General features: G+C 49.8%; 1 protein-coding gene across 1 annotated transcript; it reads right to left on the reverse strand.

Annotated features, from left to right (window-relative positions):
* Positions 1 to 1,375: 1,375 nt before the first annotated feature.
* On the reverse strand, positions 1,376 to 26,171 carry LOC137675687 (cystathionine beta-synthase-like). The gene is given in 17 exon segments (XM_068421862.1): positions 1,376 to 1,764; positions 4,323 to 4,407; positions 5,123 to 5,231; positions 5,794 to 5,928; positions 7,190 to 7,261; positions 7,849 to 7,954; positions 9,565 to 9,649; positions 10,274 to 10,399; positions 11,700 to 11,791; positions 13,053 to 13,122; positions 14,412 to 14,543; positions 15,800 to 15,879; positions 17,308 to 17,442; positions 20,455 to 20,561; positions 24,034 to 24,188; positions 25,964 to 25,987; positions 25,989 to 26,171. Coding segments are annotated over 17 exon segments (1,860 nt in total). The 3' UTR covers positions 1,376 to 1,600.

Here is a 26,171-nt window from a genome sequence, read left to right on the forward strand (position 1 = left end):
TCGGGAAGGGTCTGGCATGTCCCAGGCTTCAAAGAGGTCCAGATTCAGACTCAGTTCTGGGCTTCACGGAGTTACGGGACACTTTAAGACTTATTCATTTGAGTTTGGAATACATGCATGGACTAATATCCTTCAGTTTGCAACAGAGGTGCTGAAATAAATACAATACAATGAGCTTGAGCTAATCAGTTCTTACTTTTTCTGGACAAATACGGTTATTACTCAAGCAAAAACTTGCAGAAGATCTGATATAGCTTGTGTCACTCAGGAAACAAAAGACAGCAGAGACACTTCGAAAATATAAATACTTAAGCATTCTATAATTTAATAGAAGTCTCGTACAAACTAGATTAGATTGAAAGTATGGACTAGCCACCTAGCAGCAAGCCAAAACCAAACTTGGTTGTTGTAACCTTGGAGCAGCTCCCAAGACTTACAGAAATATTGCAAAGCTCTTCACATCTTTTGAGAGCAGCTCCCCTAAAACAGGTTTCCACAGCACTTCAGTTTGGTTCCACAGCCCTCCTTTCACATCTGCTTTCATTTATGTTTTTTGCAGCCACTGCAAATGGCTCTTCTGACCTTCATTACCAGTTCCTGGAACTCTGACAGCAAAATTAAGACCAACCTCTCCTTTCCCTCTACCCCTCAATAATGAGCTCTCAGGATACATATTCATGAGATGACTGCTACAGGACGCAGAGAAGAAGCTATATCCCCTCTCCCAGTTACTTTATCATGAGAATTAGCGTTTACTTCTTGAACAGGTTTGGTTCACTGCCCCCTCCCATGGGACTGCGGGTGAGACACCTGGTGCCACCAGCTGCCCCAGAGGTGAGGAAGGTGCTGTCCAAAGGCCAGTTGCCACTACAGGAGCCATTGTTCCCCACCAGCCTAGCACTTCGTCCCCCCCTGCCCATTACAGCCCTCAGCTGTCCCTTCCCATCCCTCCTGCCCATGCCTGCCCAGCTCCCCACCTTTCACATACCAAAGTGCCATGTCCCACTAGCCCCTCATCACTCCTCCAAGCCTCTGCCTCTCCCACTCACCCCTGGGGAGGAGAGGAAGAAGCTGCCTCTTGGCCACAAATGGAGCCAGGGGTGAGAAGGAAGATCTCTGGTGGGGGTGCCTGCAGCCCTCCCTGTGAGGGGTGGAAAGGAACAGGAGGGTGCTGCCATGACATGGCTTGCCCCCAGCCCTCAAGAGGGCTGGAGCTTCTCATGGTGGAGACAGGCTCCAGCCCTGGTGGGACCAGGACAACTTGCAGCAGCTGCAACACTGGCAGTGCATAGGTAGCTACTGCTAGCAAACACACCAAACCCCACACCAGCTAAAAGCTGAGCAATAGCCACCATCCCCTATAGCAACCATCCCCAACAGCACCCAATGCGAGTCCCTCCCTCCACGTTACCTCTCCAGCCCTGGGTAGCTCCACGTAACCACACATGGCTATTGAACGCAATTTCTTTAGTTATCTTCTCTTTAGTGATATTCTGGGTGGCATTTAGTGGACAAACGGTTATTACATTACAATTTTCACCTAGTCATTTTGAGAAATCATCAGCTGGATTAGACTAGAAAGCACCCTCAGCCGGGTGGTCTAGGCTTGGGGGGGTGCAGTTGTCCCTGCCAGAGGAGTGGAGGTGGGTGCACCCAAACTGCTGTGCCACTTCTTGTCGTTTCTGCTGACAAAGGTGAGGAGGTCCATTGCTGTCACCACACCAAACACCATCTGCTTCATGAAGGAACTCCCACTTCCATTGACTGTAAGCACACAAAATGCCAGTTTAGTGGGGAAAAAAAAAAAAAAGAAGAAAAAAAATCCCCCCACAGCTGTGCAGAGGCTGCTATTCATTTATTAAAAGAAAACCTTAACAGGGACAGCAGCTGTCTCTGCTCTGCCTCAACAGATATGCCTGATGCAGCCTTGGCCGGGTTACTGGGATCACGCCAGGGAGGTTTTAGCTGCAAATAATGCACCCTTTAACAGAGCAGGAAACTTAATTTCCCAGTTGTTTTTACCCAGCCTCTGTTCCAGTCCTGCTTCTACCACCACAAAACTTTTCAGGCCAAACTAATGAGACTCTTTAAGAGCAGCAGTGAGACACTTTCTACTCTGTTCTCATAATGTCCTACACCACCATTAATAAAACAGCATTGGAACAATTGCTTTAACTATCTGATAAATGTTTTCTTAAATAAAAATAAAACTAGCCACCAGAGCCCAAACACGAGATAAAATGCAAGTTCTGAAGGTGTGGGAAGAAAGTAATAAATAAGGGGGTAACTGTGACGGCATTAAAATAGCAGCTCTGGAAAAGAAAATGGGTGTTGTTTGAAAACCAGAGCAAGAGGCACTACATACTGCTGGCTGATATTTTTTGGTGGTTACCATCACTTAATTTCCGGATACCATTTAATATATATCCAAATGTGACACAAAAATAGATCTTCATTATTTTATGACAACATAGCTGAGAAAGGAAATTCTGCCCGGCATTATTTTTGATGAGAGAATTGGAAACGTGCATCAAAGGCAGTTTTGAGTGACAGGCTTTTGTTCGCAACATTTTGTGGGAACATGGCTGGACTTGCAAGCCAGCTGTAGAGCTCATGGGCCTTCAGGGCAGCAGGCCATGGAGATACGAGCAGAGGGGTTGGGGTGTTTGCACATGGTGGGTTTCAGAGGCCTCAAGTTCAGCAGGCAACCCTTTGCTGGCAGTCAATACAGCACAATATTGCATGCTGCTCACCATAGGAATGCTTTGCATGTTCAATGTGTAATCCCATAAAATCAATATAATTACACCCTTCAGCTCTGATTTAGAAGACCTGAACATGGGTCTTCTGACTGCTTTTTCTTGCTGCTAACATTTTAAACAAAGCAACTCCCTCAAGATAAAGCCAAATTTGTACTTCTAGAAGTTTTACGATGTAATTGTACTGGAAAGGTGTGTTAGATCGGATTTGCAGAACAGCACCTGCCACCATACCTGTTTTGGTCAGAGGAGCAACAAGGTGTGATCCCTGCTGCAGTCGATGTGTCAGCAACCCTCATGCTAATGTGGTCTTGCTGCACTTAACTCTACTGAGTTGCATTGCTTCACCGAGAAGGGGGTGGCTGTACAGTGGTTTGAGAATAAACCAAAGCTGCTGGTACAACTGCTTTATGGGACTAGTCTAATGGTGCTCTCGAGTTGGCAGAGCACCCCTGTATCCAGATATGGTCCAGGTAAGGCTCATAGATGGATGTCCCAGGCTGCACGCATCAGGAGACACATGCATTGTGCCTCCTGACTCCCAGCTCCTGTGCTCCTGTGCTCCTGTGCTCCTGTGCTCCTGTGCTCCTCGCCACAGGGCTTGCTCAAGGTCCAACACATTTGTTTTCAGCTCTTTCAACTTACCCTGGACCTCCAGGGTAGGTGGCTGATTGATAGCACCCAGCACACAAGACTCTTAGCATATCAATTTACCCAGACCCCTCAGGGCACACAGGCATAAGGATGTCTCTTGGCTGCATCTCCAAGGGTGGCAAGTGGGAACAGGGGAGTTCAGAGAAGATGGCACAGCCTCTGGGCATGCACAGCAGAAGGTCTTTAAGCAGTGGGATGCAGATTGTGTGATTTGTTCCCTTGCACTTACATGCCTGAATTCCACCTAAGCTTTATCTAATGTATTCAAAGGCTCCTTTTGATCTTGACCTTGGGACAGTAAGTTTACAGAGAGCCCTAAATTCCCTCTGTTGCCCATAACCAGCAAGGCAGTTATTTGAATTCAAGGTCAAGAGACTAAATGAGTAGTAGAGGCCTGAGCCTACAGCTGTGCAGCAAAGGCACTGCACCCCAAGCTGCTAGCTACAGTCTGCCTTGGCTGTCAGAGGGGATCAAATGAAATCCCATAATGAATACTTTCCCATCCCCAAAAGTGGGTTTCTATGGAAAACCATGGGAAGAGGGGAGGGGATGAAGCTGATGGGTGCTTCAGTGTCACCCCTGCATGGGGGGACAACACAGCTCCCATGGCGAGGATCTGGGAAGTGCTCCTGCACGACACACATCCAGTAGTGTGCTGGTCCCAGGCTCCCGTGGGTAAGGCTTCCCCCCTCTCCCCTCATCCCTGTGGTGTCTGGAAAGAAAAACTGGTGAACAGTTGGCAGTTCCAGGGCTTTGCAGAGCCATAGGGCAGAAATCCTTCCTGCAAAGGCTCAGGGGCTGCACATGTGGAGCAGCTGCACTGATACCTACCAAGCTCAGTTTGAGAATTTCCCTTTCCCCCCTCAAATATTCACGCAAAGCCTGTACAGTGCTTCTGCAGATACCTACACTGCATTTGCTCATGTACAACGATAGCAAAATGGTCATTCTCCAGGATGCAGGAAAGCTTCCCAAGGCTGTCCTCCAGGCCAATCTAAACAGGACAAAAAGAGACGTTTTATATTTCATGAGCCTGACTCCTGCCTCTGACTTTAGCCACGAGTGGGCAGGGTGGCACCCAGTTGGGCCAGGATCAGGTATGCCTCACCCACCCACACTGTTTTGGGAAAATGGGAGGGGATGCAGGCAATCTGCAAACCTGGCTTTGCTGTAGCTGGAATACAGCACTGTCTCTGCCCCAGCCCAAAGGGCCTCCATGGGCTGGCATGAGGTCATGGCTCCAGCTCCCCTAAAACACCATCCATTTACCTCACTCTTGACCATTGATGGCCATTCGAGCCAGGCATCCCTCCCCTGCACAACCATAGCACCTGCCCTGTGTCCCGTCAGAGCCCATGCATGTTGCCCCAGCCCTGCTGAGCCCTGGCAATGGCTCAGCTCTTATTTCAGAGGGTGCTGGTTCCCCAGCTGGATGAAATCCTCTGACAATGTAAGACTGGGGGTGGGCATTCACACACTTTGCTTCTGGCATGAAAGCTCCCATACATGAACCCCACAGGCTCAGCAGCATTTTTGCAGATACCTGTCCTTACTCTCATCTCCATGATGTCGCCATTGCCCTCCCCACCTCTCTGTCTTTTCATTGACCTCTTCTCCCAGCTCCTCTCACACCTCAGGGTGGTGGTGCACCTCTCCCCCTCTCCCCGTCCCTGGACAGTGGTTGACATCAGCCACAGCCTTAGCAGTACCTTTGAGAACTGGTCATAGATGACCTTCGTAACAGGGTCTGAGAACTGTGCATTTCCAGCCAGCACTGAGGTGAGGGTGTTGCTGAGGGTCACCATTCCCAAAATAAGTCTGTAAGGAAACAGGGAGTTTTCCAAAAGGTCAGGTCTGAGGTAGGGCACATGTTTTATATATGGGCTGAACTGCTCCCCTCAAAGTCAGTGACTAAATTGCTGCTGCCGTCAGCGGGAGGCATCAGCTTTCTCCTCATCTGAGCAGGACAAGATCCTTGTCCTCACGAAGCTGTTCGTTTAACAGTAGTTAAAGCCTGCTATTGCAGTCCAGGACTTAGCAGCTGGGAGAAGGAAAACTTTCGGGGTCTCCAGTTGCTTATTAGTGTGGGTTTCCCACCCAGCCCTCACCTCTCCTCTGGCCTCCCCTTGCCTATGCACTGATACAACCTCTGCTGAGTCGCATGGGCACTGGATTTGGCTTTGATTTTAACTAGCTCATTTACAGGGAGTTTTCTTGATGAATCTTCACAAGGAGGCAGGTGATATTTTAAAAATATGCATCACAGAATCCAATGCAAGAGCCCCATCACTGGATCAGTAAATGGGACTTTCTCTTTAGCTTCATCATGGCTGCTTTTCCTATGTGAATGGCCGTCTCTGTAACAAGTAAAAATAGTTACCCTGATTCAGCAACAACAGGAGCTTGGTCATATCCCTTCTCCTGGAGGATCTCAATTGCCTTTTGACAACTCACTTCTGGGAGGAGAATGAGAGGGGCTGAGAGATTCAGTTTCTGCACCTTGATGTTCCACCACCTGTTCAGAAACAAATGGCAGCACCAAGCTGTTACTTTCTGCTGCAAGGCTGTGGGCCTTGCTCAGGGAGGCAAGGCCAGTAGAGATGAGACCAACCACGCAGAGATATTCTGCCTGCCTGCAAAGCTCGCCCCACTCCTATCCCCAAAGCAGTAATGCTACAAGTCCACCGTGGCTGGGTCTTGTTGAAGCCAAGCTTTTCCTACGTCCAGTGGTCGTACAACTCCAGAGGTAGGGCTGAGGCCAGCAGTTGTCCTCAATCCAAGGAAGCTACTGAGGGCTTCACTTCAAGCTCATGAGTGGGGAGGCCTACCAGTTTTACTTCTCTGGTTTGTATCCTTGGTCCTCAAAATGCAGCATTTGCATCTCCTCCAGGAGAGAGCCTGGCAGAGATGCTCACGTGACTTATGAGGGACAAACTACGCTTGTTTACTGGGGACCACAGGCAACTCCCAATTCATCTCAGCCCTTTGTCCTTGCAGAAAAGGCAGGGCAAGGCTAGAGGCTGTAAGGGCCAAGAGCAATTCTAATCAGGCACGAGAGGCCTTGGAAATGTATTAAATTTTTAGGAAATATTTTGTAATAACCTTTGTTTACAGTAACCCAGAGGAGCAGTTACTATGGCACAGCAGCAATAATACCTGCTGTCTTTAAAGTGAAACTAGGTGCTTTCTAAACAATCAGCATTTGCCCAGCCACATGTCAACTGGCATCAGCCGTTTGTCTGTGATTCCCTGCCTTGAGGGGACTCTTTCCCTATGGTGTGCAAGAGACAGATGAGTTGGTCATCTTTTCTGGCCCACAGCTCTGGAAATTGAAAATTTACTGTTCTTTGCCTGAAAAGACCTCCAGAACTGTTTGAAAGGGTGCTTGCTACAGGAGGGACCCATCTTCCTGCTAGCCTGATGTTCCTTTGAACATCAGCTGTGGAGTAGAGAGAGGAGGTTTTGAGTGGAGCTAGATGTCTACCTCAGTCATTCTGCTCAGCAGGGTTTAGGTGGCCTGGACAATGACTGCCATGTGGGAGCGGATCAGCGACTTCGGGACAGAAATGGCTCCTTTATAGACTTGCATTGGAGAACTGGGATATCTAACCACTCAAAAGAGAGGAGCTGACACTACAGCCTCCCCAGAGGGATCTGGACTTAACTGCGTTTTTTTCTAAATACTAAAAGATAATACTTTCCTTTGAAGATAATAATTTCCAGACTCAGAAAGCTGATTCCCTTAGCACAGTTTATACTGGCAGAAGTTGTCTTACCAAGGCTTGTGCTCCCGGACGTCATTTAGGAAACCATTTTTTATCATCCACTTATCATTCAAAAATTTGGACCTAGAAATCACCAACAAAGAGCAAGTCTGTGAGCCTTCCAGAAGAAGTCGTGCTTTGTTTCATGCACTAGACCACAGCACTGCCTCGGGGGCTCCCATGATTTTTGCAGCTGGCTGCTCTTAGCCCCTTTTAAGGTCAACGGGAGCTGTGGGTGCTCAGTAACTCTTAGAAGCATGCCAGCTATTTGCCTTTCTAACTTTAGGCATGCAAGTTCAAAAACTGTAGCTTGACTGATTCCTGCTCCGTGCAGTAAGTCAGTGACAAGAGGAAATAAAACCCAAATGTCCCAACCCAGCCCCTGGTGCTTGCCATGGTAGCATGATATTTATCCCTGTTGTTTATCTATTTTTTTTCTTGTGAGCTGCTTGAGGGAGGCTCCCAGCTCTGGGCTCACTCCAGGTGCCATACTACCAGAATTATTGAGGTGGTTCTCCAGCAACCCATACCACCTGGTCTCAGCAGTACTAAGCTCATGTCACTGACGGGCCCTGTGTCCCCAGCCCGGGCCATATGCAGAGAGTGGGGCAGAAGGCGATGGGAGCTCCCACCTCGACACTGGAAAGCAGGTGAGGAAGTGAGAAACTCACATGTAGTTTCTGACGGAGTCAGGCAGGATGACGACACAGCGCTGACCTTCCTTCAGGTCCTTGGCAGCTTGCACGGCAACGGACATGGCGCTGCCTGAGCTGCCTCCTGGATGGGTACCAAGAAGAGAGAGATGAGCATCAGGGCTCCATCCTGGTGCATGGAACACAGTGCTGCCCCGGCTAAAGGTGCAGAGGCACCCAGGCAAAGCAGTAGTAGAGGTGGCACCTTGTACGCCAGGGCAGCTCAAGACGCTGGGAGTGGGAGGACAATGGGCCCCACAGCCTTGTAGGCGTTAGGGTCAGGAAGAGGTAGGGACTCAAGGAACGTGTTCATATGGTGGCTCTTGGCAATGGGCTTTTGAGGCAGCATGAGAGTCACCTTATGAAATTCATGAACCACTTCTTGTGGTGACTCTGTGGGCAGGCTGAGGGCTGAAATGTTCAATACAGGGACATTCATACCACTGCTGCCCACGCTGTACCCTTCCTTTGGGTGAGGAGAAGACCATGCCAAATCTAGAGCTCCTGGCTGACATATTCGGCAATCAAAGATTGGCTTTACATGCATTGTAAAGACTGAAAAACACATAAACATTACATTCATGCTTGGAATACCAGGCCGACGTGATAGGGAGACTCAAACGCTCCCTGTGTCTGTGTGCACGCTTGTGGTTTGCTGCACGTAGGGAAAGCAGGTCCCTGCTTTACAGAGGCAATTCTTTCACCGGTAGTTTGAGTACTAGAAGCCACATTCCACTATCTGTGTGCCAATTACACACTGCATTCAAGGCAGCACGTATTTTACAGCAGGTTAATTAGCACTGGGTCACATCTTTCAAACAAATGAGGAAAGGCCCTGAAAAACGCAATTCAGGGAACATGAAGCTATTCACATATTACAGTTGAGTTCAGCAAGTGGTTTCTGTTGAAACACAGTGGCTCCGTGCCTGCTAGGTTAAATCGACATTTAAGCATTTCATTACGAATGGCCTGATATGTTTTAAAACTCCCTGGATGTGAACACCCAGGACTTTCATCAGCTGTAACTACAAGCCTACATATTGTCTGGTCCTGGATGCAAACCTATAGCTGTCTGCTCGGTGGCAGGGAAGGCTGAAAAAATGCTGATGCTGTGTAGAGGCTCTTAGGGTATATGCAGGGTTTGTCTGAGGGCATCTGTTCATTTTGGAAAGCTGGTGGGATCACTTACAGCTTGTTGGCACAGGGAGAAATACTCAGTAAGAACATCTTACACTTTCTTTACTTTCAAACTTTCCTGGTCCAAACCTGGCACCTCTAGCGTGGCAATCATCCAACGACAGAGAATACAGCCTTGCCGAGTTGTTAGCGGAGCGACAGTTTTAGCCCACCTGTCCTGCCCCAAGTCCCATTAATCCTCTCTTCAGCCCATGTAACATTACACCACACAGAGTCAGGCCTGAAGATCCAGTTCCATGTGCAAAAGTGCCCCAGTAAGAGGAGAGTTACTGCTTCTATAAATATTGTGGCCGATGAGTCAGATCCCAGACCACAGACTCGCTGCCACACCTCTGAAGGCTACAGCGACCTACACACCAGCTCGGGGTTCGGCCATTCAGCCCTGTTAACCTAGCAGACACAAAATGCAGAGAGCACCTACCCCAAAGTGTTTTGGTCCCAAAAGGATGACGTTCAGAAAGTTTGTTAAAAGAAACAACTGCTGTTATTGGTACTTACCGCACAACAATCCCTCCTCTCTGATCAGCCTGCGAGACATGAGGAACGAGTCTCTGTCATTGCATTTATACCACTGATCAACCACCTGAAGAGAGAGCAAGAATGTTGGGTCTGAGGTTGTGGGGGACCTTTCTAAGAAAGAGGCCAGGGGAGCACAGGCAGCTTGAGTTAGGACTTTAAAGCTCTGTGCCTGGTGGCAACTTATACATCGAGAAGAAACATGATGAGAAGCTGTACGAGGTTCATGATCTGTTGTCTTACATGTCTTGGATCTTGTCTTCCAGCCCATAAACGGTGCAGGGTTTCTGCTGTGTGCATGCGGTGCCTACGACAGCGAAGGCTCAGGCAATACTAGCGTGATGAAGAGCAGCCTCAGCGCTGACCTCTTCTACGTGATCATAGTACAAGAGGCAAGCTCTGAACATCAGTGAGGCTGAGCTGAGGAGGCTGGTACTGTGTCATATTCCTCGTTTGCCACTGTATTTGGCTTCTCCTTGTAGGTCAGTTATAATCAGATTTACTCAGAGAGATGCTTTAGTGCTGAGGTCCTAATCCCCACGCAACATCTTGTTCTGCTCTGGGAAGGTACACAAGTAGCCTTAGGGCTGGGCCACAGCCAGGTGCCAGACCTGGCTACCTCTGAACTTGGGAGTAGGTGAGGTGCAAAGCCAAAGATCAAACAGAGGCCTCTCATCACACGGCCACTTACTGATCTGTCAAGGACAGTAGGGATAAAGTCATGTCCAATGCCCTCCACCTCGATTGCTGTGGTGGTTGTCCTGTTCATCTCACTGGGCAGCGCAACGATGGAGCCTTCAGGATCTACGCCAATGATCTTTGAGGGAAGGAAGTTTTGTTAAACCACAAGGCGAGTTCAGAAATAGTCAAACACCCAACTCAAAGGAAAAATTACCCACGCCCTTATCAGCAATGTTTTCCTTCCCATGATATTCATTAATATTCCTATCTACTGGCAGCATGGAGAGCTTCCAGGATAAAAGGGTACTGTTTCCCATTGACTTTTTAAATAGATCTTAGGTAGTTTTCAGCTGCTGCAGGAGTGACTGGTGGCTTAAAATGTTATCACTCTCAAGGTGTTTGTCATCACCGCTTTGGCAGATCTTGATACTTCCAAAGCTCAATCCTTAGGATAGTGTGAGTGCTCCTTAATCTGCCCCAGTGCAAAGCCAGCCAGTGAGCTCAAAACTGTGGAAACCCATGGCTACAGACATCCGTTCTGGATCTAGTTGTTCTGGCTGACAGTGGCACCTCCCTGGTCGCTTATAGCTTAACATGTGGGCTGAGGGTGCCTCTCTCAGCACTCAGCTTAAGAAGGGATGGTGACACTGCTTCACACGCAGCTTCAAGCAGTCAGCGAGGTTCTCTCATGCCCAGGACGCCAGTGGCTGGGTCCACACCATCTCAATTTGCCTTTGGTGGATCAGGGATCGCTCACATGCTGGCTACATCAGGGAGGCAGTAACTGTCAAGCCTCCAGTCTGCCTTGAAGCACAGGCCCTGCAGAATAAGCATCTTTGACTGGTGTCAACCATAGAGCACGGAGGTTTTTGCAACAGCAGATGAGAAGCACTTGCACAGTCTGTGCCCCCACAGAGCTGCCAGAGCAGAAACTTTCAGCAGCCAGGTTAACTGGAAGTGGGAGCAGTAATGCTGTCAGCTGGGCCAGCCACTTCTGTGGGGGACATCTGACTGTGCCCTGCAAAGGGACCCCAGGGCACTGGGCAGGGTGGGATTGTCACCATCTCTGGATGTGTTTAAGAAAAGACTGGACGTGGCACTTAGTGCCATGGTCTAGTTGACATGGTGGTGTCAGGGCAATGGTTGGACTCGATGATCCCAGAGGGCTCTTCCAACCTGATTGATTCTGTGATTCTGTGGATTAGTAATGGGGCTGTGGAGTCTTTGACTTCTAAGGCACTTGGATGGATCTAGGTCAAGTTGAGCACAACACCAAATTGCTTCCAAAAAAAGCCAAGCTCGCTGTGAAAAAACAAACAGGTGGAGACACCAACTGCTAGCTCAGGTGAGCTGTGGGGTTAGGCTTGATCAAAAGCACAGGTAGGAAAACCCATGGGGGCCGCGAGTCCCAGCAGGCAGCCTGCCTCCCAGCTCACCTTGCACTCTGGGCACTTCTCCTTCAGCTTCCTGGCCACGCCAGTGACGGTGCCTCCTGTGCCAGACCCAATCACCACCATGTGGACCTTGCCTGCAGGTTAGGGAAGAGAGAAGCTTGCAGGGACTCCGCATGGCCTCCAGCACGGTCTCCCCTTTATTCGGGGCCCTGCACAGATGCAGAACCCATGTCCCTCAGCTGCAGAGGTCATGCTAGCAGCCAAAGCATGGTCCTGCAGAGAAGCTCAGATGAGCCTGCAGGATCTGAGCACAGCTGATCCTGCCTCAGTGCAGGGGGCTGAAGGTGACCTCCGTTTCTCCCACTGATTTCCATGATTTCTGTGTCTTTGGCATCTACTGGCTTAAGGGGGAGGGAGGATCTCAGCACTTCGAGCCCTTTCAAACCGCACCACGTCGAAGCAAAGCACACATGTGAACAGCAGCACATATCAACAACAGGCACAAGTTTTCAGCTAGCGTTAGCATCCACAGTGGAGAGATGGCAGAGCTCTGCCCTGGCACCCATGTCGGTCAGGTGTAGCCCCATCGGCATGAGTGTAATGATACTGATTTAGGACTGGTAGGAGCAGAATCAGTCAGGCCTTCAGAGCCTTATGCTGCAAGTGCATTGGGAAAAGGGAGCTTGTAATTCACTGCTGACAGCCAGTAGGAACAAATCTAAACGTTATAGTGGAGGGAATGCTGGGCCTCTCTTGTTCCTGTTGCTACCCAACTGCTTTGCTGTTATGATAACTGCTCTCCAGTTACAACCCTTGAGTCCTGTTTACATTTTGCAGTGCTCCCAGTACTGGCAATAAATTTCACTTCTATCTGCATAGATAGGGACTGAGATAGTCCTTTATCCTCCCCAAGCCATCACATCAAATGTCATTAGTCTGTGAAGTTTCGGTCTATTTTGATTTGCAAATGAGTGTGCTGGATCAGATGCAGCCTGCCATGCCCTGATGGACTTATAGACCCCAATGAGGGGGGGGTCTTGGGCCATCTTGTGCTCTCAGCTGAGAGGTTACAGAGATGTTGTAGCTGCTGAGAAAGGTGTTCTTCGTCCTTGGGTGCAGACTGAATTTGTTAAGCCTCTGGTTCCTCCCCCAGGCTTTTGAAATGGGAGGCCATAGCAGCGAAGCCCTGCAGCCTTAGGTGTATCTATCCGGAGTGGATTATGAGAAGTTGCTACACTCTGCGTGTCGGTACCATTAAGGGTGACCTAACCTACAGAGGCCCTTTTGGCCATTTCTAGACATTTAGGTCAATCAATGAAGTAAAATAAGCCTCTCAGAGAGGGCTATAGCTCTGTGCACATCCTCAGCACGTAGAAACAACAGCGCAGACGGTACCTTCACATTGCTCCAGGATCTCCTCAGCTGTGGTGTCGTAATGAGCCAGGGGGTTGCTTGGATTTCTGTACTGTTTATTTCAACAGAGAACAGCATGAGTTACGGTGTGAAGCATAGGTCAAATACCAAACTAGCAATAGCTCCTGACGAGCTTTACCCAAAGCATGCCACTGCCCCCTCCTCTCCTCGGCGAAGGGTGGACTGCAACCTGGCCAGGCCAGGTCACAGGTATTCTTCCTGGTTGTCACTTTGGGACAGATTTCCAAGGACACTTGGGATTTGTCCACACTGGAAGATTAAATGTGCCTATGAATGTTCACTCGCTAGCACTTGGTGCCCATTCGGTGTGGGGAGGGTGCAGCTGCCCCATATGCTGCATTGCCAGGTTTTGTGGGAGCTGGTGGTTTTGTTAAAGCCCTAGCTGCTGGAGGGAAGAGAGCTCCTCCGTATTTTAGCTATTGCTTAGATAGAAGCATTTTAGCCGTTTCTGCTGCCTTGAAAAAGTTGAAATCACAGCCCCACAATACTCCTAAAAAGCTCAGAAAACAAACAAACAAACACACAAATCCCTCCTCAAAAGCAGTGTTAGAAAACTTTTCTCAAGTATCATATATGTATAATTTTGAGAGCTGCTTTGTCATTTAGGGGCATTTGTGGTTGCCAGTGCAGCAAGTTAGGCAGCTGGGAGCTGTGGGCCAGAGTAGCTGTCCTACCTGTACAGAGGGATTTACCACAGGGGGTACACAGGTACAGCACGGAAATGTGTACAGCCCCATGTTCACACCTGCAGACCAGACTGCTTCTGAAAAGCATATTCAGACATTGAGCTCTCTTTTTCTTAAAAGGAAGAAGCTTCCCTGATTTTTCTGCACTATAGGGGCTCCCTATTTGCCATAGGGATGCCTTCCTGCAGCAGGGTCAGACCAGAGGGAGAAGTGCCCTCCCGTACAAGACCCAGTGCTGCAGGAACCGCTGGCGTGAATCATCGGTGTTTGCCTTTTACAGCATGAGGCTTATTTTTGAGGCAGAACAGAGGCTGCTAGCCAGGCATAAAAAGTGATTTTTTTTCAGGTCAAAGTTAAATCTGAAGCAATTCGAGGAGTCTTTGAAGTGTGCAAGAAAACCCAGGCTCGCCCACATTCAGGCTTTGGCAGAAGTATTACAGGTTTGGAAGCATCCCTTATTCTGTTTCTGCCACCCCGTGCTTTGCAGAGGAGCGATTGAGTTTCAAATGCCATAAAATGCTGATGAAATCAGCCTCCGATGCCAGTTTGAATGAAGCCCCCAAACACAGGCACACTTGGAGCACACACTATAAACTGTGTTTGGAAAGAGAGACAGTGGAGGAACGGCGTTTACCTGGTCCAGGATGTGAGAGTTTGGGATTTCACTTTTCAACTTCCAGGCAACACGAATGTTAGACTCTGGGGCATCAAAGCGGGTGCACGGGGTCCTCACAATTTCAACACCCAGCGCCTTCAGAATATCGACCTTTGGGAGGGAGGAGAGTAGATGTAATGCAACCGATCCCACGGGTTACCGATGGTAACCCGAACCTGCGGGGTCATGGCAGCATCAGATGCCAGAGGAGCTTTGCATGCGGGAGACATTTAGCAGTTGGAGATACAATGTCCAATTCTCGGTTACACTGTCTCTGACATCCTCCTGGCACCCAGGGCCTCCTGCCTGAAGCTGGCACATGGATTCGAGCCTGGCCTTGTGCCCTGTCCTACTCAGAGGGCAGGCTGGGGACACGGCAGAGGTAGGTAACATTGTGCTGCTCCTTGGTGCCTGGGGAAAGGGGCAGAGGGAACCAGGGTAGGGAGCAGTGTCTCCCATGTACTGTCGTCTGAGCCCCTGCATGCAAGGAGGAGGTTTTAAAGCTGTCTTTGCCCCAAGTCCCTTCTCTCCCCTCACCAAGCACAGGGAAGGAGCAACTACAAATCAGCCCTAGTGTATTAATCCACTGGGAGATGCAGCTGCTGGGGGCAGAGGGGATCAAAAGAGAAGGGTGGATGAGTGTCAAGGCATGTGGAGATGAAGCCTATGGCCACTGGAGGTGGCATCTGATCCAGACTGAGTTTAAGTGAGATTTAGGTTGAAATGACGATGGCGCTTTGGAGAAGGGTTCAGTTCTGAGCCAAGTCAGGGTCCAGGTCTGGCTTCACTGGCATGAGTTCAGCTGAGCAGTTTGTGAGACTTTTGGCTCCCCAAGGCAGAGATTTCTGCCATCTCCAAGACAGCAGTTTCACCTGATCATCAGCTCTCATGCAAATGACTTGACTTCCACCATCTCAAGAAAGCAGCTCAGACAACCATAAGTGTCTCCAAGGTAAAGAAAACCGTAGAGTCACAGAGAGACCAAGTGACACATCTTATGTCAGAGGGGAAGTTAAAGGGACCAGCAGCTGAGCCCCAGCGCCTGCCTGCCTCTCCTACACTCCATCCAGCCCTTGCCCACACAGACAGCAGATTTTGCTCCATTTCTCTGCAGCCTGGCACTGCGTTTGGCTAACGTGTGACCCCAGCTGCATCGCTGCCGCTAGCTAACCAGCCAGGCCATCACAGTGTGCTCTTTTTCATCAACAGGAAATCTTCTGAATAAGTACAAAGCTATGTCAGTGTGTGCGGTGAGGCTCATTGCCCTTTAAAGGAGAGGGCATTCTGTCTCTAGAAATGGAGAGGCAGAGAGAGACAGGGAGGGAGATGTTCCCTGGCTGTGGGGTGATACCATACAGAGCACTGACCTTTTCCATGCTCATTTTCTCCGGCAAGACAATGATGCAGCGGTAACCTTTCACGGCAGCCACCAGTGCCAGCCCGATTCCTAGGCAGTGGGAAGGAAAGGGAATTAGTTGAGAACAGCATTTGGCAAGGCCAACCGACACGTGCTGCTTCCTACGTTCCTCTCTCCACCAGTGAGCCTAATCCAGAAATGTTCACCAACGAGCTACAGGTGAAGGCATCCTTCACGAGCCTCTCGGGATGTGCTGGGGGCTCCAACGAGCACAGGAGGATGTGCTAAGGGGCGAGACCAGCTGCAATATCCCTCTTGCTCGCAGGAGCCCATTAGCGTGGCACAGAGCGAACAGCAAGGCTGGGGAGCACTTTCCTCCCCTCACCAAGGCCTGGGACTCTGCCTTTGCTTTCCAAAACACAGCAGAGAGGAGATGATTTTGCTTGAGGAGTGTCTTCCCCTCCCCGTCAAACTCGCTCAGTTGGGGACACAGACACATGAAGCTGCACATATCACCCCGTGGTGAGCAGGCAAAGGGAAGCTCTGCTCCAGTTTCACTGGGGGTGATGGATGGAGCCAGCTGCTCCCCAGCTAGAGGAGGAAGGTGAGAGGGCTCTGGGGGAGGATGTAAGGAGCATGGTGCTACCCCGACTGCCCCAGATGGGCAGGGAGCCAGCACCAGCCACCTGGGGAACAGCCCCAGGGGCACACAGGTCCCCTCGCCCCCATGTCTAGGGGTTGTCCAGGGAAAGTGGGGCTAGCTCTGGGGTGCCTGCAGCAAATAGGCTGGGAAGGAGCAAAATTCCTAGACACGAGCCCCGTTCTGCATGGCTAGTGAGGGGGAGGCAGGGAGCACAGTGAGGGACACAGCCTCAGTTCTGTCCAGAGCAGCTCTGCAGCCTCTGCTGTGCCTTCTCTCAGGAAAGCACACTATGCACACACACATCCCTGACATGGTGGGGACACTGGTGCAGGGAGCAGCAAAGGGCCATGGAAACTTGCACTGATGGTCCTGTGCACGCTGCAAAATAGGGGGGATGCTCCTCTGTTGTGCCTTCTCATCTTGTACCCCACCATAATCTAGTGCCTGAGCAGGATGACAGTGACAAAGGAAAAATGTAAGTGATTTACCTTCCAGCCTGTCAGGGAAACGCTCTCTGGGAACCTCTGAATACTCAAGAGCTTCCCAGCCTGAAAACACCTGAGGTTGCCCTGGCTCCTCCAGCTCCCGAGGCTGTTTGCCTTGCTTCATGGTAACCTGCCAGGCACACCTGCCTAGGTATGGGACCATTGCAGGCCCTCGGGAACTTCAGCCATGAGGCACCTCAGCACCCTGGGCTGCCCATGGGCCTCTGGGAGGGGAGCCAAGGAGGGGACGAAGCCAGAGACACAGGGCCCCAAGCTGACCTTGTCACAGCAAGTGCAAGAGCTCCTCAAATCCCTGCCCCCTCCTGCAGCCCCTCAGAGATGCCACCCTGGCCGGTACCGCAGCGGAGGGAGCATCTCTGCCCTTCCCACCTGTGTTTCCTGAAGTGGGTTCAATCAGCGTGTCTCCTGGTTTTATAATCCCAGCTTTCTCTGCGTCTTCCACCATCCTCAGGCCGATGCGGTCCTTCACGCTGCCCCCCGCGTTGAAGTACTCACATTTTGCCACTGGAAATGAAAGATGAGGCTCCGTCAGGGACAAGCTGCAGCCCGGAGCACCAGCTTCCTACTCCCCCAGCCCTCACTGCAGTCATCTGAGGACACCCATTCCTCCCCTGTGGGACAGTCCTTTGCTCAGGGGAGTGCATCCGCTGTCTGCTTATGGGGGGCTGCAGCTTGTTATGGGATTACCCACTAGCATACCTGCACATAGTCCATCATTCCCCCACGTTTCATCTACCAGCAGCAGCCTGAAGGCAGTGGGCATGCCTGGTAATTCCAGGATGGGTTTAAAATCAAATGGATATACAGTGACTACTAGGTGGAGGGTCCCACACTGGTGTGATACACCTTGCTGCCTTGCCCTGAGGACTCTTCTCTCAGCAAGGCACTGTCAGGGTTAACAGCAAGGTCTCACCATCTTTCCTGGGGCATGGCAGTTATTAATAGGTATCTAAAAAGGTGCCTTTCTGTAGGGGTGATCTGTAGTCCTGAATGGGGTGCCATAAAGAAAAACAAACAATAGAAATGGCACTTTCAAGTGTTAGTAAAAATTATAATTTCACTGAGCTACCAAAACCCCAAGTAACAGAGACTTTCTGAGGTATGCATAAACTGCAAGGCACACCTTGGTTCCTCCTCAGGCCTTCCACACCGCTAACACTCAGGGCAGGACTCTTCTCAACAAGGTTTTGATGAGCATCTACATCTGAACTGATGGTACTGAGCTCTGTTTTATGCGCAACAGGGAGAAATGGGCACCTTCAGGGTGTCATTCACTTCATCCTAGCAGAGACAGCTACTTCAGGCTGACAGATCAACCCCATACCTGAGCGGCCAGAATGGGGGAAAAAAATCTTGTGCTCATCGTTACATTTTATAACGCAAAACTGCCAAAACTTCACCTACACAGAGATCCCTGGAAGCACAGAGATTACAAGGTAATTGTGTCCCACCGTAACTTCTTCCTTGAAGAGGCAGTGCTGCAAGCTTTCATATATTTGCTTGGTAAGAGGCTCTGTGCTGCCCTGCAGCTCAGAGAGGACCATGTAGCTGCTCTGCCTGTCCTGCTCTCCTTCCCCTCCTGCGCCAGGGGAGGGAGACACCATCCCAGCAAACAGGGTCTCCCCGGCTTCCCTGCTGCTGTTTGCACCAAATCCTCCCACTCCCGTTAGGCGCTTTCTCCAGCAAAACATCCTCCAAGTGACAGGCTGCTTCAGAGGGGGACCACACATTGCAGACCCATCCTCCTGCCTCCACCACCTCTGCTTCACCATCCCCTACCATCCCCTGAGGTCTCATTCTGGGAAGTGAGAGGTGGTGCAACATGGAGGTTGCAGGGATAGGGACCCAAGGATCCCAGATCCTGAGAAGGGATCTGGTTGAAGAGCACAGCAGGCTCCATGCGGCCGTGTGCCAGTGGAGGCTGGCTACCATGCAGATTCCCTGCTGCCACATAGGACAGCAGGGTCACGCAGTGCTCTTTTATTGAGTGAGCGCTCATCAAATCTCTCCTTCCTACCCAGCTATGTGACACTCATGAATCTTAGAATCATAGATTCACAGAATCCTTTTGGTTGGAAAGGACCTTTAAGATGATCAAGTCCAACCATTAACCTAGCATTGCCAAGTCCACACTAAACCATGTCCCTAAGCACCACATCTACATGTCTTTTAAATACCTCCAGGGATGGTGACTCCACCACTTCCCTGGGCAGCCTGGTACAATGTTTGATAACCCTTTCGGTGAAGACATTTTTCCTGATAACCAATCTAAACCTCCCCTGGTGCAACTTGAGGCTGTTCCCTCTCGTCCTATCCCTTGTTATTTGGGAGAAGAGACTGACACCTGCCTCGCTACAACCTCCTTTCAGGTAGTTGTATAGAGTGATAAGGTCTCCCCTGAGCCCCCTTTTCTCCAAACTAAACAACCCCAGTTCCCTCTGCCGCTCCTCATAAGACTTGTGCTCTAGACCCTTCACCAGCTTCATTGCCCTTATTTGGACTCGCTTCAGCACTTCTATGTCTTTCTTGTAGTAAGAGAGGCAGTTCTTATTGCCTCTGAGACATGTCTTTCTGCCTAGTTTGGCTGAAAAGAATTAATAGGGTTAAAAGTTACAGGAAAGGAGACTGAAAAGTCCATATATACAGAGACAGCCTAATCGCATCATCCTTATGTCTGTAGGGGACCAGGCTAAAACCAAGCCTTACATGAGATACCACCAGTGCTGTGCTAACAACCCCTCAGGGGAAGACTTGGGTCCTGCTGGAAAACCTGGCCCCACAGCCAGCGCCCTGGCCTGGCTTTTAGCACCAGGGCCTGGCATGTGTGTTGCTGATAAACCCAGCTATCTGCAGCCCCCGCTGCTCTGCCTGGAGCTGCGTTTTGGGAAGGTGCCCAAGGGAAGATGTTGCTGACCCCAGGCAGTGACACAACAGACACAGCAGCGCCTGTCCTGGCTGCAGGTGACCTGGCTGAGATGATGCCATGGCAGAGCAGAGTCCCTGCTGCGTGGGAGCTCTGTCTGGAGGCCAGGGGCTACACTGGCATGTGTTCCCCACAGCCCGAGCTGCTCCCTCTGTCTGGACAGGCTGCAGGAGGGGTCCCACCGTGCCCTTTGCCCCATCCCAACTACCACATTTCGGGAAGGCGCGGCCAGTCTCTCCTGTGCACTCTGTGTGCTACCCCGGGTGCTGCAGCATCCCTGCCCGTTGCCAAGATGTCATCCACCCATCCTCAAATTCAGCCCAGCTCTGCTCTGAGCTTATGCTGCAGTATTTTGGGAGGAGAAACGTCTCTGCTACCATTAGCCTCTGCTCATTGCAACTTGGAATCATCCTGTTTGGTCTGACAAAATGACTGTAGTGTAACCTAACAAGTAGAAGTACCGAACACGTGCCACATCTGGCCCTCCCCGTCTCTGCTTGCTTCCACAGAGCCTCTTCTGAAGCCCCCCTCCAACACCGCCCCTCACCCTCACCTCGTGGCACGGAAAAACCTGGTGGGAAGGGGACACTCACAGAGCTCACACTTGAGCCCATAGGACTTCCCAATCTTGTTGACTCGGACCATCGGGGTGCAGCCAATTTTCTTCAGGATGTTGGGCAGGATCTTTGTTTCTTCTGACCTGAAATAACACAAAAAAAAAAAAAAAAGTAGTGTGTCAAATCAAAGCAACTGTTATGCAACATGAACCAAGATAAAATCCGAGTGAGGTTTCAACTTTATTAAGACCACCAAGAAATGCCCCAACTCCAAGAGACTGTTGAGTGCCCATCAACAATTAATGGCAACAGGAGCTAGTTATGGTTTCCCATCACTCTTACAATGAGTTATTAATGCTTTTGCATAAAAAAAGAAGGTAATTAATTTTCAGAGCTGTTCTGAAACGTCTTGTTCTGGAAGGCCCTAGGCCAGACTTGCAAGGATGGCTCCAAGCCATCAGAAAGGCCCAAGCCACAGGGGACTCTGAAGGTTTTTTTTGTGAATAATTAAACTGAGCTCTTGTATCAGTGCCATCCAGCCTCCTGGTTTCGCCAGTCTCCATCAGACTCCAGCAGAAGCCAAGAACCACATCACAGCAATTGCAACCAGAATGAAAAAGACTTGTTTGTCCAACACGCAACTGAACACATCTTGCCACGCAGACAAGGACCCTTGTCAGGCAGCCAGGGACTCTTGCCACACAACCAGGGAACTCATGTCCCTGAACTTTTTAAAAGATGGAGAGCAAAGACTGATGAGGGCTGCGTTTATTGGGGCCACAAACATATTGCTCCTGGTTGACTGCCAGCACATCTCTCTCTAAGTGGGGTGACAAAGCCCCACTCCCTCGCTGTTTAGCTCTCCTTTGCACAGCTCTCGCCTACTATCAATCCTTTGAACCTTGAACCCAAGTTATCCTTGTTTGCTATCACAGACAAGCAGATGGCTGTCTGCTGACAGAAAGTCCATATGGTGCAGGGATGACATGTTGATTTACTTAAAGACACACACTTCTCTCAAGGTTTTGCAAGCGTGATATAAACATGCCTTGATTTGCAAGAGTACAGGGGCAGTGGTTCAGCGTGGGTCTTTACTACCAAGAGAAGCCAGCCTCCTTACATCTCAAGCCCAGAAATGATGGAGTAGTACACGTGTGCTGTTACCTCTCCCTCCATGGAAAGTATTACCGCGCACATTACAACCTCTATTGAGTCCTAGTAAATGTGAGGCAATAACTCAATAAATGAGCTTCCCCAACAGCTGCAGCCATTTTCCATCTGCTCGAAAAGCCACCGAAAGGCTCAAGGATTTCAGTGGGGCTGAGCCATGGCACAAGGAGCCTCCAGCTCCTTCAGGCAGTGTTTAACTAAAGCCTGGCTTTCAAGAGAGTGACCTGTGTATTACATTACACATCTAGATTGCAGGAAGTCAGCTCCAGAGAAGAAAGCAAGGCCATTTATTTACCTTCAGCCAGTAATTGTGGTAAACGAGATGCTACTGTGCCCTTTGAACCCCAGCAAGGTGTGATGTGGCACGGCGAGGTGCTGTGCGGCTCCAGGGTCTGCAGTGGTGGAGCCTGGCGAGGGGACCGGGAAGGGGAAGGCAACCTGCCCTGCCTTGAGTGCTGGGGCGAGCCTTGCTGGGAGGGCAAAGGTGGGAACCGGAAACTGGACTGCTTTTTTGCCTTGCCACCAGCTACCATCGCCTAAAAAGAATAGCCTTTCTCTCACTCTGGGGCACATTTTCCACAGTTCCTGTCAAATTCCTTTCCTAACCGCTACCATATTTTTCTACAAAAACAATACAAGCATGGTCAGCTTCCTTCCCCAGCTGCATGAGCTCTGTGCGTGGGCCTGAAGGCAGCAGGTCTATGGATACGAGAATCTGTGGCAAAAGCCTTTGGTGATCCTAAAGGATGTGGTGGGGACCCTCTAGTCCTGCAGCTGCTGTTATCAGTCCAGGATTGCAGTGGACAAGGACATTTTTTCTCCAAGATTTCTGCTTTTGCTCATGGCATGTTATTCTATCAGGTGTTCAGGGGGAAAACAGTCCTGGCAAACCAAGTGTTTCTTGCTGAGGTTATGGCAGGTCAGAATTGGCTTGAGGGATATCAGAAATAGTCTACCTCTGTATATTTGGAAAAATTTAAACAATTAATATTCTTAATTAAAATAACATCTTGTCTTCTCCCTCCCCTCCTATCCTCTGCTTCTACCCTCAAAACTCAATCAGGTTTCACATGGGAATCTCAGAAAGTCCAGAGTTTTTTACTACATTGGCTGCCATCAGTGGTTTACCCAGAGCAGAGAAAACAAACCCCCTCCATACACTTCTGCAAAGTAAAAGAAAAGGTGTGACGTGTCCCAGTGCATTTTCCTCACTGCTATACTGCTGTCCTCGGGTGCTAGCTGCAGGGACTGCACTGAGTGAGTGCCTGGATGCACATTTGCTGGATCAGCTCTGAGGCTGTGGAGACCACTCCGCCTTCACGGGCCAGACTCGGAGGACGTTTTGGGCTTCACACATGCCATTGGTTGTGCTCTGGCTGCATCCTGCCTGTCATGCCATACGAAGGTCCCCCAGCCGGCTGCCGGCTGGCAGGCAGAGCAGTGCTGCACCTCCCACGGGCGCCAGTTCCTCACATGCTGGAGCTGAATTCATGTTTTACATCTTTGGCACAGCAGAGACGTGTCCGCAGTTCCCCTGACATTTACAGGACAGCCTTATCTTTAATAGCTTGTCTGGGTCTGGTTTGCTGGGCTATTAAACACCTCTCGTCTAGTCTAGTCTGGGCACTTTGGCAGGCTTACCTCACCCTGGGAGGAAACCCGCTGCTGTGAGGACAAGAGCCACTCATAGCAATCACTTCACCTTGCACTGCACTCTTGGGTCACTTATGTAGAGTGAGCAGCCTCTGCGTGGGCCGTTTTCTGCTTATTTAAAAGCCCAGGCCCTGGTAATCTGTTTTCGTGAAGGTCTCTTAGCCATTGGTGAAGACATTGCTAGTACTTACAAATCTTCTTACACACAGCCTCGGATTGTTTGAATGAACACGGGCAGCCAAAGCGCAGCCCTTCAGCTGATGACTGCATGGCGGTTACTGACTGTGCTGCACAACGGGATGGGTGCAACAGCTTTGAGGTGTGTGCATGCATTACACTACAGCCAGGAGAGCCATTACTGCATCTCCTCGAGTGCCTAGCACCTGGGAGTACCCTCTCTTCTGCTGTGGCACACCAGACCTCATGGAGTCCACTCTGCAGAAGCGTACAAGTCCCTGGCTGAAATCTACCTCTAAAATATGTTCATCTTAATTCTTCTAAAATGAGATGCCCCAAACTAGCAGACGCTTTCAAATGCGTGCTGGGAAACACAGAGCTGAGTCTGCAGCCAGCCACTTCTTTCTGCAAGATTAAAGGGAGTGAGAAAGTTCTTTCTGGAGAGGAGATACTAGGTGGGTTTTGCCTTCTGGAAAATAAACCAACATTAACGTAACATATTGTCAAACTATTGACTTCTGGTCATGACCATCCTGGTGTAACAATAGTACTTCATCTTCAGAAAAGGATACTGAGCTGCCTGCATTCTGAAATAACCGTGAAAGAATTACTTACAAGGTCATACAGGAGTGTGGAGACTTGGTGGCAGGCGTTGTAGCTGTCCATGTGCACTTACTGGGCAAGTTGGGAAGAACCCACGTGCTGTCAGCTTTGCTTTCCTGACTTCCCTCACAACTGCCGTTCATGAGCAGGCACGCCTTGGTCACCTCCTGTGTTGTGGAAATAGAGACCCACAGTCACCTGGGAGGAAAAGCAGGTGGGCAGGCACCTGGGTAATAATTTTCAAAGGCAAGAAATTACATTTGGGTGTGAAGCCAGGGTGGCCAGCCTGCATGGGACATCACTGCCAGCATTTCAAAAACCCAGTTCTACAGATGAATAAAATTGCTCTTCCGGAGTGGTATACTAGACCATGTAGGTGATGAACTATCATCTGGCCACCACCTCCAGTACAACTTCCCCTGCTCTAATGTACATTGAGGCATCCCCTCCACTAGAAAATTTGGTGCGCTGTATTTAATTATTTGGTCAAGAACAGTATTTTTCACCCTAGCAGGGAAGAAACTGCAGGTAAGTCTACCCAGCAATAATTTGAGAATACTTGTACAGTGGCAGTGGGCCTCAAAGGGCCAGAGGAAACCTCTGCTCTGGCATTTGAGTGTATTAAAAGTGAAAAAAGAGAATTGACAGAAACAAAATATCAGGGAAGGGCAGCAAAGGTACTCAGGGGTACAGAGCAAGTTTCACAGTAGAACAGCTTAAATAATGGAGGTTTCATCAGACTGGAAATGAGACGGGTGGCTGGTGGTGAGAGTGGGCTGTAAATCCTGGGGAATCTGGACAAGGTGACAGAAAAACACTTTTTTTTTTCTCAGCATCAAATAATAAGGCAAAATGAAATTATCAGGGACAACTATAAGAGCAGAGCAGGTAAAAGTGGAACTAGAAAAGGGTTAAAAAATTTTGCAAAGGTCGAGTTCATTAGCGGCTTTTAGACCCGCTGGCCCTAATGGTACCTGCACTCTGTGAACATGGCAATTTGCTGTGCTAGTTTCTCTGTATTGCTGGTGCCTATACAGAGGAAAGGAACAGTCTGATTTTATAGTTTATTCTCAGCATCTGCTACCAACCAATAGCAGAAACAAAGGTTACATGGAGCTTTGGTGTGACCCTCACTGGTGTGACCCTCTGCAATTCGTCAGCCACCCTTTTGTGCTGAGGAAACCAGCTGCGTGGAGAAAAGACACATGATTTTGGTAATTGGAAGTTTCTTTTCTGGCTTGTTCACAAAATGAATTTTCCCTGATTCAGCCTTTGTTGAATAAAGGGACCTTGCAGCTCATTAGGGTCACAGTTGGAGACTTGTGTCTTACTTTGACTGATGATGAAAGTCGGTGTTAACCTGCTTGTTGTACTGTAGCCTGCCCTATCTTCCTACACTGCCGTGGTGGTGCATTTTGCAATTAGAGCAAGTGTAATGCTCTCGTTAACTTTGCTGTAGTAGAAATTCTCAAGGGCATGATGGACCTTCCTTCTACATTTAACTTCAGATTGAGAACAAAGACGTAATTTTGAAATTTGATAGAACCAAACCAGTGACACAAAGAAGAAATACCTCATTTCTAAACGCAGAGGACTGCCTGCAGAGGGACCAGGCCTGCTGCCACATGGAGGGGAGGGGATGTGGGAAATCCACTCTAGCTACTGCCCCGTGGAAGGAATTCAGGCAGCTGACAGGAGGATGCTGGAGCCAATATGTGCAGCACAGATAGTGAAGACCAAGAGGTCTATGGAGCACCATCTTCATCCCAGGCCATAAAGCCACTGCTCTGCCCCTCCTTGACACCCAGGTTGCCTGTAGTGCCTGTGAAGCCCAGCTGACACACCACAACCAGGCAAGCAGCCAGCACGCTGTTATGGCTGGGTCCTGATTATCGAATTAATCTATGACTTGTCATGTGAGCCCAAGGGCAGCCTTAATTACCGTTTCTGCCATCTTCCTCCTGCTCGCTTGCTCGCTTCACCCACTTGGCAGGAGCTTCTTTGCAGCAGCGTGGTGGGACTACCTGAGGTCAGCGCCGTGCTTTCCCTGTGCTTTCCCCACTGGCCGGGAGGATGGGGCTGCGATTCGCTCCCTGCGTGTTGGACTGTCCCTGAAACACAGAAATACACCACAACGTTATTCTAGCCAT

Source organism: Nyctibius grandis, chromosome 2, assembly GCF_013368605.1.
Source record: "Nyctibius grandis isolate bNycGra1 chromosome 2, bNycGra1.pri, whole genome shotgun sequence".
Lineage (NCBI taxonomy): Eukaryota > Metazoa > Chordata > Aves > Nyctibiiformes > Nyctibiidae > Nyctibius > Nyctibius grandis.